Below are 13,568 nucleotides of genomic sequence, written 5' to 3'. Positions count from 1 at the left end.
GATTTGCCTAAGGTCTCACAGCTAGCTGATCTGATGCTAAATCCAGTATCTTTCCCCTGTACTGCACTCTTTCATTAGAATATCTGGATTCATAGCCCAGCTCAACTATTTACTACCTGTGTGACCTTAGGCAAATCTAGTCACAGAATATCACACCTGGAAGGGGGCTCCACGGCCACTGATATCTAAGGTTCCTCTTTCACTTTGAAGAATGTCCTATGACTGAGTTTAAGAATTCATAAAGGCAAGCAAATTGGTGAACCTGTGAACATTGAGGCTAAGGAGTTGGGACTTCTTCTTATAAGCAATGGGAAGCCATTGAGTTCTTTTCATATATGTGTGTTTGTGTGTGTATGTATGCATGTATATATATGTGTGTGTATATGTGTGTATGTTTCATGCATATGTTTACATTTATCATACATTTTTACGTTATACATAATATAATATATACTACACATAATTACATACACATAACAATACATACATTATATACAATATGCATGTTACATATATATAAATGTATACATAATTTCATGTATATAATATATATCTCATATATATGAGAGAGAGTAGAGGGAAAGAGAGAGGGCAGGTGAGGGGGGGAGAAGAGAGTAGAGGGGAAGGGAGGAGAGAGATGAGAGAGAGAGAGAGAGAGAGAGAGAGTGAAAGAGAGAGAGAGAGATTATGATATTGTGACCAGACAACTGGTCTTAGGGTCAGGAAGACATGGGTTCATGTCCTGCCTTTGAAATGTACTAATTATGTGACTCTGGACAAATCGTATAACCTCTCATTGCCTCAGAAAACTCTTTTAAGTTTTTTTTTTGTGTGTAGGTATTACATTTATAAAGATAAGACAGATTCAGTGATAGATAGATGATAGACAGCTTCTTTCTGTTTATGAAATACTTTCTTCACAACTACCTTGTGATACAGGTAATGTATGATTATTAATCTGATTTTACAGATGAGGGAAGAGGCTCAAAAGAATGAGGTCACCTTCCCAAGGTCACAGGGTTTAGCAGGAGTCAGAGTTGGGATTTGAATGGAGCAAGGTCTCCAGATTCTCAGTCCAATGATCTTTTCAGTATACCCTGTTTATAATTTCTTTGCGTCATCTGGAAATTCACACTGGCTAATGTCCTAGGGAGAAGAGGAAGGTCATCAATTTTCAGCATCTTCTGGCTAAGATAAGAGGAAAAGGGCAGGACCATTCCTGAGGGTAGTGATTGGAGCTGCCATATTCATTCTAATCTTGTCTTCTTTTAGGCTTTACCTTATGTTTCTTTTAGGCTTTGCCTAATGTCTTCTAGGTCTGAGTTATTTGGTTATTTGAACTCACTGGACCTTGTCTGGCACCTTCACCTCCCCCACAGTGACATTGAATCAGTGTCTCCTCTGAGAGGGTCACAAATCACTTAGCCTCCTGGACCTCAGTTTCCCTATCTGTAAAATGATGGCCTTTGAGCTCCCCTCCCTCTTTAGGTCTGTGATTTAGACCCTCTGCCTTGTCAATCCAGTATCTGTGGGACCAGAGAGCCACAACTCATTCACCACTTGTGTAGGATACAGAAGGGTGGTGGAAGGTTGAGGAAAGGGGAGGGCAGGGAAGACAAAAAGGATGTTATTCCTTCTTAGAATAGAACAGAATCTTGTAGCTGAAGGGAAGCCATAGAGATCAACTAACTCAACTCCCTTTTTGTCACAGACACGGCTCTTGAGGCTCAGAGGGATTAAGTGACCTATCCAAGGCCATTTAGCTAATTTGTGGTAGAGGCAGGACCAGACCCTGTGTGTCTCTTGACTCCCAGGCAGATTTACTTTCCATTATAAAACACTCTGCCTCTTCTCTTACAAAGTTTTTCTCCCCTCCTGTGACTTTAGAATGGGAGAGGAGAGCAAGGCCAGGAAGGCAGGAATTGTGTCTATCTTGGGGTACTGGAGGGATTGAACACTGCCCCTATCCTCCCCCAGGGAAGCACTCCCTATGAGCAGGCTCTCCACTCCTTCCCCCACCCCCAACACCACCCCCAGGGCTCCACAGCTGGTAAACAATCCATGTTCCCAGGCAGTCAGCCAGACAGCCAGTTTAGGGGGCAGGACCAGGACTGAGTGTGGCCTCTTCCTTCCCCTGCCAGGGCAGTCTCCCCATTCACCCTCCTCTGCCCATAGCCCTCAGAGAGCTGACATAGCCACGGATAACTCCCTCCTCCTTCCTACCTCCTATCTCCTGATTCTAGCGTGGGGAAGGGAGGAGAAGGAAGGAGGGGAGAGTTGGGGCAGTGTGACCTTGGAAAGATAAGACCATTTAACCTTGGGGGAATAGGGAGTTTGTGGTGAGCAGGGGAGTGATCAGAACTGGAGGAAGGAGAGTGTTAGTGGGGGCAGATGGAGGAGGTGAGGAGAGGCATGACCATCCAGATGCAGACAAGCATGGACAGACCATCTCAGGCATAGGCAGAAGATCTGAGAGACCATCTATGCTTTGTATGTCCAAATGAGAAAAGGGGAAAGGAGGCCAGGGCATCAGGGAGTAGAGAGTGTCAGCAGGGACCAGATTGTAGTGAGCACCTTCTCCATTCCTAGCTCTCCCATTTCCACAGTAAGATGCCCCTGATCATTGAGGATGTGGTCAGTAGGCTCTCTAGGCAGGCTTTCCAGGCCTGCTTTTATTTATTAACTTGTTTATGAATTATCCCATATTCACTGCTCCCTAAGGTGAGGGCTCAAGGTTGTTCTCAGGATCAGGAGCTGACTGCTATCCTTAGCCTCTTAAGTTCCATTTCTCAGAGCCATGGTGCATTTGAGGTTTGCCTGGGCCTCCAGAAATCATCCCCTGCATCCCCATAGGCACCACGGGCCACACACCTAGGCTAGAAAAGGCGGGGGCTTCTTTTCTGCTGAGAGACATTTGGTTAAGGGCATAAATGGACCAAGGGGAGAGGCAGGAGTTAGTCTGGAAAGGAGAGTTGAGGACCGAAACTTTATGGCTTCCTGTGTCTACTTCTTACAGCACCTCACGGTGTGAAAAAGACCCGTGTTCCTTACTACACCAAACACTAATTGCTCCTTTCTGTTTTCAGTGGAGAAACCCATAGCTCTTATGCAAAGGATTGTTTGGTGGCCACTGGGGCAGACAGACAATTACTAAGTAATGAAAATTTGTTTGGCACCTTCCCACCTACTTTCTGTGACCCCTCTAAGCTTCTGACATCCCCTTAACCACCCAATGCTCTCTGCTGCCCCGAATCCCCACTACAGCAGCCAGACAGGCCTAATCTTAAACCTGTTAATACTCAGTTTTCTCATCTCCAAAATGGGAATAATGCTATATGCTACATTTACCTCACAGGGCTGTTGTGTGGAAAGTGTTCTGTTAATTGCAAAGAGATATATACATATATAAACATATACAGAAATATATGTGTGTCTGTGTATATGTATGTATGTATATATATGTATGTATTTATGAACCCTTGTGAATATGGTGATTATTGTGATTACCATGTTAAGCTTCCAAATTACCTCCTAGCTCCCAGTTTTTCCTCCTTTTCCTGTCAAATCTCTCATTCTCACTGTACAGCTATTTTCAACTGCTAATCAGGAAGGGGTGATTGGTATCTGATTATCTGATTAAAGTAATTCACATTAGGATGTAAATGAGGGATAAATTTACCCATCCTTACATTTACATTTTAAAATAAGGAAATTGGTGACTCAATGTAGTCTAATTCATAGAACCAATACAAGAGAGATTTTTCTACTTTCTTTAATCCAACAAACGTTCATGGAGCCTTGGGGGTGGAGGTACAAGGGTCAATGTACGTACAGAGAAGTATGATATAAATTAGGAAGTGGAGAGAACAAGGTGCCCTACAAACACTGGAGTGGGGAGATGCACTAGTAATTGGGGGTCCTGGGGAAGAGAATGAGGATGATGCCCAACAGCTCTCTAGCTAAAAGGTTAGGGTGTTTTTGTAAGTGGAATCAAAGGAGCATAGATTTAGAGCTCAAAGGGATCTCAGAGGCCATTAAGTTTAACCTTCATTTTAGAAGTGAGGAAACTGAGGCCCAAGATGGTGAAGGCTCTTGTTTCAGCTTATAATATAGCAATATAGCATGATGGACCCCTGAGGTCACCATCCTTTTATGAGCATCTCCTGTTGGTCCAGGTGCCCAGGTCTGGCCTTCACGTCTAAGGAGGTAGGGAGCAGTTGGGGAGGTGAATGAGTTGGTTTGGAGAAGAGGAACCCAAAGGGAGTAGGTAGAGACATAGGGAAGGCACAATTCCTCTCCCTTACTGATTCCCCTCTGTTTACCTCATTAGATGTGCAGGCCAGACCTGGGCACCTGGACCCACAGGAGATGTTTATAAAAGAATGTTAGCTTTGGGGCGCCATTTTGCTCCATTGTTATAAATAAGCTCAGGATCCCCCTCCTCTTCTTAGTATCCATGCTCCATAATTAAGCTCTATTTGTCTTGTTCTACTTATGTCCCAGATCCTCTTTTGGCATTCTTATATACAACCTTTGCTCTCTCATCCTTTCTTTTACTCCAGTCTCTGATGAAGAGGTTCCTCTTTTTCTCCCGGGGCCAACCAGTCTACTTGTACCTGAAACCCTCCTTTCCTAGCTCCTTCAAGCACTTGCTCTTTCTGTAATTAATCTACCCATCTTCAATCACTTCTTATCTACTGGCTCTTTCCCTATTGCCTATACACATTTCCAAATTTCTACCATTTTTGACAAACCTTTCCTTGACTTCAGCTGCCCAAGCTATCATCCGTTTTCTCTCTTTCACAGCTAAATTCCTTCAGTAAAGCCTATCTGCTTATTGCCTCCATATACCTTCCACACCTTTCTTCAATCCCAGTCTGGCTTCTGAACCTACCATTTCACTGAAATTGCATTGTTCACAGTTATCAGTGATCTCTACTCATTTCCCTGATGACCCTTTTTTCCAGTCCTGATCCTTCCTCACCTCTCTGCAGCTTTTGAAACTGTCAGCCATTCCTTTATTCTATATACTCTCTCCCTGACTTCTCTGATCCTACTTTCTCCTTGTTTTGCTATCTGTCTGACTGCTCCTCATTCTCCCTTGCCAGGTTATTATCCATTTCTTGTCCCCTAACTGGACATGTTGGCAGCTAGGTGGTGTAGTGGATCAAATGAAGTCAAGGAGACTCATTTTCCTGAGTTCAAATCTGACCTCAGACACTTACTAGCTGTGTGACCTTGGGCAAATCATTAACTCTGCCTCATTTTCCTCATCTGTAAAATTTTATGGAGAAGGAAATGGAAGACCACGTCAGTATCTCTGCCAAGAAAACCCCAAATGGGGTCGTGAAGTCCGATGAGACTGAAATGACTGAACAACAACAAAAATTGTTGATGTTACCCGTGACTCTTTCCTGGACCCTCCTGTCTCTATACCCTCTCCCATGCTGGTTTCATCAGCTCCCATGGTCTCAGTTATCATTTCTATGCAGAAGACTCTTAAATCTATATTTCCAGCCCTAAGAATGCATTCTCCTAACTGCAGTCCTGAATCACCATCTGCTTGTTGAACCTTTCTCCCTGTGGGAGATATTCTATCAGGAACTCAGCTTTAACGTTATTATCTTCCCCTTCAATCCTGCCTTATTTCTAAATTTCCCTATTTCTATTGAGGGCACCACCTTCTTTCTATTACCTGAGCGTGAAACCTTGGGATCATCACTGAGTCTTCCTTCTCCCTCATCCAATCAGTTGCCAATTCTTGTCAGTTCTTCTCCATGAGTCCCTTTCTCTCCATCCTCATGGCTCCTGTCACTTCTTACCCAGACCATGACAATGGCCTCCTTGCTTCTGGCTTCTATCCTCCTCTAACTTCTCTCCTCTTCCACAGAGCTGCCAGATCTTAAAGCACAGCTCTGACCTCTTCACTCTCCTTCTTTAGAACATCTTCTGTGATCTCCTTTAAGATAAAATACAAACTCCTCAACGTGGTGTTTAAAACCTTTTACATCCTGGCTCTGGTCTACTTCTCCAGACATTTCACATGATTTCCCTTCAGCAAACCAGTTTACTTGCTGTAGAGTTCCCACTTCAGCATTCCATCTCCTACTGCAAAGGTTGTTCCCTTGCCTGCGGTACTCTCGCCTATTTGGAGGCAGCTAGGTGGTACAGTGGATAATGTGCTGGGCCTGGAGTCAGGAAGATTTGAGTTCACATCTGGTCTCACTTACTAGCTCTGTGATCCTGGGCAAGCCACTTAACCTCTGTTTGCCTTAATGTCCTCAACTGTAAAATGGAGGTAATAATAACCCATTCTGCTAGGCGGTTGTGAAGATCAAGTGAGATAATATTTGTAGAAGTGCTTAGCATAATGCTTGGCATATTGTAGGCGCTATGTAAATGCCTATTTCCTTCCCCTTCCTTCCCTACTGGATCAATCAACAAGCATTTATTGAGTGCCTACTATGTATTCAAGTACCTATAATGTATGAGGCACTCTGCTAGGTATAGGGACCACAAATGAAAAAAGAAAAAAGAGAGAATTCCTGCCCTCAAGGAGCTTACTATATTTAAAATCCATAGCTTCTTTCGAGGCTCCAGCTCCAGTGCCATTTCCCCTGCCAATCACCCTCTGATTCATCAGTAGTCTCTTTCTCCATATGGTATTACCCAACAGAACATAGGCTCCTTAAAGGCAAATCTTTAGTCTTTCTATCCCTTGTACTGTCTTCAAAATAGTAGAGAATGAATAAATATTTTTTAAATATTGAATTGAACAGGACCTCTTCTTTGGCCTCTCATAGCGTCCTACCCTTTGTCCCTAATAACTTTCTTTGTTAGTTTCTTCCACATTTCCCGCTCATGCTGGTTTTGATGAAATCAAAATCTGATCTCCCTTATGTCATTCAAGCAACATTTATTGAACATCTAATGCCTGTTCAGCACTGAGCTATATTCAGTAGATGGTGAAAATAATAAAAATACCTTATGGACTGACTTGCAGGACTAGACTTGTATGTGAAGAAATCAGAAAAAAATACTTCATTTGTATTGATTGATGATTAAGAGATTATAGATTTTAGGGCTAAAAAGGACTTTAGAGATAATCTAGTCTAGCCAATTCTTTTTTTTTCAATAGTATTTACAAAGGGATATTTACTTTAAAGATATAGCAAGAACAGAAGTTCAAACATTTCCCTCCAGCACACTGGGGGTGGGTTCCCCGCCTCCCCCCCCCATATGACCTCAATCTCTGGGGAGAGTGGGCTCCAATTTCATGAAGTTTCTACTTAGCATTAACCTGAACAAGTTCACATCCAAATGTGACAGGTATGAGCTGAACGAGTCTAGCATCTACATCTGTTTTGCTTTACAGATAAAGAAACTGAGGCCCAGGGAGATGAAGTGATATACCAAAGAGGCCACAGGGCTGGTAGCAGAACCAGGGTTCATATCAAGGTCCCTTGACTCCAAAGTGTTTGGTCCTTCTCTCTCTCTCTCTCTCTCTCACACACACACACATACACACGTATATATAAATATATACATATACATACACATATACACACATGCACAGTGGCAAGAGCACTGGAGTCAGAAGACTTGGGTTTGAAACCTGGCTCTGACATTTCCTCATCCACATCTCACAGAGTTGTAAAAGAAGTGCTTTGTGAACCTCAAAATGATAGGGTGATTGTAGTTGTGATGTGAATCGATAATCCTCAATGCTCTTGAATTCCATGCTATCCTCCTCCGTGACTTTCCATAAACAAATACTCCATTCAATGTGCTCTATAGGTGAGGGCAGATCTTTTCGCATCTTCAAGATACTGATGGAGCACTGGGAATTGACATCTGTTAATTTTTATTCTCACAACATGACTCACCTCCTTTTCCAGTCCTGATATTCCCACCATGTCTTTCACACCACTTCTCATATGTAAGTCATCATTGGGAAACTGCTAGTGATGTGCTACATGTTCAGTCAATTAATAAGCATTTAAATGCCTACTATATATGCTAGATACTGTGCTGGGTGCTGGGAATTCAATACAAAAGTGAGACAGTGCCTTCCATGAGAAGCTTACATTCTACCAATAAATACAGCATATATTCAAAATAAATGCACAGTGAATTGGAGGGCACTAACTATTCTGGGAGTCAGGAAGAAAACAAGCATTCAAGTACCTATTATATGTCAGGCACTACCCTAAGTGCTTTACAAATATGTCATTTGATGCTTACAACATCCCTGGCAAACAGAAACAATTATGAGTCCCGTTTGTTAGTTCAAGAAGCTGAGGCAGACAGGGGCTAAATGACTTGCCCAGGATCATGCAGCTAGTAAGTTTCTGAGGCTTGGTTTGAACTTGGATTTTCCTGACACCAAGTCCAGTGCTCTATCCACTCTACCTTCTTTCTCTGTCTCTTGAAAGAGGTGGCCTTGAGCTGAAAACTAGAAAGGGTTGAGGAGTTCCAAGGGGTTGGAATGAGGAGGGAGTGAACATTCCAGGTATGGGGGACAATTTGTGAAAGGCACAGAGATGGGTGGAAGGTCATGTCTGCGGAACAGTAAATGTGCCAGTTTGGCTGAAAGAGAGCGTACAATGAGCCTAGAAAGATAAAAGCCAGGTGTCAAAATGTATGTCACTCCCTCCCTTTCCCTAATCTCCCCTACCGTTACCTACTAATTAACCTCTTTGCTTTTGGTTTCTTCTCAGCTCCCTGGGGAAGATAGGAGAACCTTTGGCCAGTGTTGGCACTTGAAGGACCCCAGCCATTATATCCACCTTTCAGGTCCCAGTTCTCTGAGTTAACTCTGAGAGAGAAAGAGAGACAGAGACAGAGACACAGAAACAGAGATAGAGACACAGAGACAGAGACAGAGAGACAGAGGCAGAGACAGAGAAAAAGAGAGTGGGCTCTATAGTATACTGCCATTGGAATCAAAGTCCTGACTTTGAATCCTACTTCTTCCATGTCCACTTCCACCTTGAACCAATCGCCTTATTTCTCTGAGTCTCAATTTCTTATTCGTCACGAGTCGGGATTGGAGTAGTTGATGTCCAAGGCCCCTCTTCTTTCTATGAGGAGTGTGGGCCTTGGGAGGCAGGGTGCAAGGATCATCCTTGCATCTTCCCAACCCAGCTGCCTCTCTGCCCCCTCCAGGGCTGTGGGCAGCCCCCTGGTCATGGACCCCACCAGCATCTGCCGGAAGGCTCGACGGCTAGCGGGACGGCAGGCAGAGCTGTGTCAAGCTGAGCCCGAGCTGGTGGCGGAGCTGGCACGGGGTGCCCGGCTAGGTGTAAGGGAGTGCCAGTTCCAGTTCCGATTCCGACGCTGGAACTGTTCCAGCCACAGCAAGGCCTTTGGGAGAATCCTGCAGCAGGGTCAGTGGGAGTCCTGGGCCTGGGGAGGGAGTGGGGTAAAAAGGAAGGGGAAGGGGAGGGAGCTCTCTTTCCCCAGGGGCTAAGATTGACAAAGCTTGAGGGTTTAAAGTCTGGAGAGGAAAGAAAAGGGCCTGACTTGAACCTCATCTCCCAGTTCAATTACAGTGGCCTTTAGTTTCCTGACATAGTGGGCCCAGACTACTAAACCCCTTTTCCATCCTTCCCTGGTCCCCTGACTCCAGCCCCTAGATTACTGTCTTTTTAACTACCCTTCCCCCTACCCTTACCTCCCCTACCTTGGCTGTTCCTCAGATATCCGGGAGACAGCCTTCGTCTTCGCCATCACGGCAGCTGGGGCCAGCCATGCAGTGACCCAGGCCTGCTCTATGGGAGAGCTGCTGCAGTGTGGCTGCCAAGCTCCCCATGGACGGGCCCCACCCCGGCCCCCTGGACTCCCCAACCTCACTGGGACTCCGGGGCCTCCAGGGCCTGGGAGCTCCTTGGACGGCAATGCAGCCTGGGAGTGGGGGGGCTGTGGAGACGACGTGGACTTCGGAGATGAGAAGTCCAGGCTCTTCATGGATGCTCGGCACAAGCGGGGACGGGGTGATATCCGGGCACTGGTGCAGCTACACAACAATGAGGCTGGACGGCTGGTGAGGTTCCCAGGAGGGATTGGGATAGGACACGGTGGAGAGGGAGGAAGGTTGGGGAATGTCAGGAAACAAGGGGTGGGGACTGGGGCAGGGTGAGGGAAATGAACTTGGAGAAGCTAGGCTGAATGTGGAAGGGATGAAAGGACTGGACTAAAAAAGGGGGGCTGTGGATTAGGGGTGGGACCTGGGAGGAGAAGGGAAGGATGAGGGATAATGGGTAGGACCTCGGGGCTGGGTTGAGCCAGTTGGGGAGTGACAAAGTTCTGTGATGTTGAGCAATGAGTTTAATCCCAGTCAAGCTAAGCCTACCTTGACAGAGGCAGTCAACTAGTCAATCAGTCAACAAGCATTTAATTAAGCACCTGCTATGTACCACTGTGCTAAGCATTGGAGATACCAAGAAAGGCAAAACTCCACGTGCACCCCCCAAATTGGAATGGTCCCCATTTTCAAGGAGCTTGAATTCTAATGGAGGGAGATAACATGTAAATAACTAGATATATACAAGATACCTACAGAACAGAGGTTGGAGGGACTGGGAAAAGTCCCTGGGAAGGTGGGTTTTGAGCTGAATCTTGAGGGAAGCCAGGATGCTGGGTATAGTAAAAGCAACACCCAATCTAGAGTCAGAGGGCATGGCTTTGAATATTGAATCAACTATTTATTACTCATGAGACCTTAAGCAAGTCACCTAAACTCTAGTCACCTAAACCTATCTTTGCCATCTGTAGAATGAAGTAGCTGGGCTATTTGACCTCAAAGGTCCCTTCTACCTGTGTTGTCTAATCCAGCCAATGTTAATTACACTTAACCAGCTTTCCCTACACCCCCCAGGTCTGACTCTCCACTCTAATATTATACTGACTTTTCCCAAGGCAAACCCACCTTGTCCTCACTAGTTTCTCTGTCTTGTCTTCTCTCTCTTCTCCAGGACGTTTGTCCTATTCATCATCTCTCATAGTGGAAACACTAAGGGACCATTTATCATTCAATCAAAGAGAAATGAAATATTATTGCTGAGGAACTTAGGATGGGTGGAAGGGAGATAAAGTAAATAGGAAAACAAGAGTACCCAGGATTTGTCTGCTAGAATTCCTCTGGGATCATCTGACCTTAGCTAATTTACAGTCTCACTTCATGTGGTTGCCCTTCTCCCCACCTCCCCCCAGTCTCCCATCACTCATCACCCACAGTCAAACCCACAACCTTTAAGCCTTGGAGGCTTAGGAGGACTGGAAGTAAGAACTCTTGGGTGCCCATCTCAGGATGCCCTGGAACTTTCCCCTGCACACTTGTCTTACATTCCTATTTGTGACAGCTGGGCCTCTTGTGGTCCTGTGCAGGGGATGGAGGGGAAGGGGGAGAAACTAGAGGGTGGTGTTGGGACAGGCCCACATATTTGTTTGGAAGGGTGAGCCGCTCAGCCAGCCTTTCTCCAGCTTGGAGTCTATGATCAGTCCCTGCCTGGGGACATGAGGGGCTGGAATGAAAGAGTAAAAAAGGGAGGAGGGGATGGGGGTGATTGACATCTTATCACCTCCCCTTCCACTCCCAATTCTAACATCTCTTAGATACAATCTCATCCTCCTCTTGTTTTTTTATTCCCTCTTTATCCCACCAACTCCCATGGCCCCCACACCTCCCCAACACTCAACTTCTGCATTCCCGTCTCTTTTCATCTTTGGCTCATGTCTCTTTTCTGTTCCTTTTTCTTGTCTGTCTTTCTCTACCTACCCCCTTATCTCTTTTCTTTGACTTTCTCCTTTCGTCCTTTCATGTCTTCTCCCTCATCTTCTTTTTACCTACTACTCTTTTTATTCTCCATTCTCATTTTTCCCCAATCCTCTCTTCTTAAACTCTTTCCTCCCTTTTTTTCCTACCTTCTTTTCTTCTGTCTCCTTTCCCTTCGTGTTTTGCCATCTTCTCCCTTTTCCACACAACCTCTTTGTCCTTATTTCTTTGTGTCAAAATGCATCTCTGTTTTCTGTGGTTCCCTTTCCCTGTCTTTCTCTTCACTGGTCTTCACTCCATCTTCCTCATCGGGTCCCCAACTTTCTTTTTATTTCATTCCCCCTCCCCCTTTTTGATATCTCTTCGTCTTCCTGCATATACCCCTTGGTGTTTCTTCTCCTTTTTTTCCTCTTTCCCTTTTCCCATCCCCTAATGTCTTTCATTACTGATTACCTCATCCTCCATGTCCCCTGGATGTTTCTCCCTGCGTCCCTCTCACCTCCGATACCCCCATGGTGATCTCCTTTCATCACCCTGGCTGCTCCCCTTCCTCATATTGCCCTACTTCCCATGGCTTCCTCTGGCTGTCTCCTACATATCTATACTGTTTCTTCCCTGCCCTATTCCCCATGGACCTCTTGACTGTCCCTCTTCCTTTCCCTCTCACTTCACCTATCCCCGTGCCTCCTTCTCCTCTTCCTGTCATCTCTCCTGTCCCACTGGCTGTTCCCCCTCCCGTGCTCCCTTTGGGCTTTCTCGCCTCTCTCTTGCCCTGACTCTGGGCCTACTCACCTCCTTCATGTCCCCACTCTGTCTCTTCCCTGCCCCATTCTCCTATGGCCTCCCCTGCAGGCGGTGCGGAGTCACACGCGCACAGAATGTAAGTGCCACGGCCTCTCGGGCTCCTGCGCCCTTCGCACCTGCTGGCAGAAGCTGCCCCCGTTCCGGGAGGTGGGAGCCCGGCTGCTGGAGCGCTTCCACGGCGCCTCCAGGGTCATGGGGACCAATGACGGCAAGGCCTTACTGCCGGCTGGCCACACCCTCAAGCCCCCCGACCGCGCCGACTTGCTCTACGCCGCAGATTCGCCCGACTTCTGCTCGGCCAACCGGCGGACGGGCTCCCCGGGTACGCGGGGCCGCGCCTGCAACAGCAGCGCCCTGGACCTGAGCGGCTGCGACCTGCTGTGCTGCGGCCGGGGACACCGTCAGGAGAGCGTGCAGCTTGAGGAAAACTGTTTCTGCCGCTTCCACTGGTGCTGCGTGGTGCAATGTCACCGCTGTCGCGTGCGCAAGGAACTCAGCCTCTGCCTTTGACCCGGACCTGCCCTTGCCCCGCGCCCCTGGACCTCGGGGAGCTGAGCCTGCATCTCGGGGCCACCGGCGAGAGACGACTAGACGGTGGCAGAGAACGTGGCCTTGGGCTGGCCTCAACTAAGGAAGTATTCATCCTCTATCCGAGAACTTGGCAAAGGATGCCTTCCCGGATCATCGTGATCTGTTATTCCAGGAGCAGAGACCACTACATGCAGGGAAGTGAACTCTGGAGAGATACCTAGCTACCTGGGTGCCAAGGATAATGGGTGATGCTGTGGATGCCCTGCTCAATTCTAACTGACTCTTCCTTCAACATTTCCTGATAAGGATGGAGATTTGGAATGGGAATCTGGGTACTCTTAAAGCACTGCCTGGGGAATAGGAGGAAGCGAGAAAAGCCAAGGGGAGCAACACTGGAGGATGGGGGGGACCCTAATGACAGGGTTGGGGAGGGCCCTAGGAGGTGTCAAAGGGGTGA

The 13,568-nt window shown here is 46.6% G+C and overlaps 1 protein-coding gene across 1 annotated transcript in view; it reads left to right on the top strand.

Annotated features, from left to right (window-relative positions):
* WNT6 (Wnt family member 6) overlaps positions 1 to 13,568 on the top strand; it is a 25,883-nt gene extending 12,315 nt beyond the window's left edge. The window contains exons 2-4 of the mRNA XM_027873729.1: positions 9,169 to 9,389; positions 9,702 to 10,045; positions 12,629 to 13,568. Coding sequence (XP_027729530.1) covers positions 9,169 to 9,389; positions 9,702 to 10,045; positions 12,629 to 13,090 — 1,027 coding nt within the window. The 3' untranslated portion in view covers positions 13,091 to 13,568. The remainder of the gene's footprint in view (positions 1 to 9,168; positions 9,390 to 9,701; positions 10,046 to 12,628) is intronic.

Source organism: Vombatus ursinus, unplaced genomic scaffold, assembly GCF_900497805.2.
Source record: "Vombatus ursinus unplaced genomic scaffold, bare-nosed wombat genome assembly UNPS02014802.1, whole genome shotgun sequence".
NCBI lineage: Eukaryota > Metazoa > Chordata > Mammalia > Diprotodontia > Vombatidae > Vombatus > Vombatus ursinus.
This window is presented reverse-complemented; position numbering and strand designations above follow the sequence as displayed.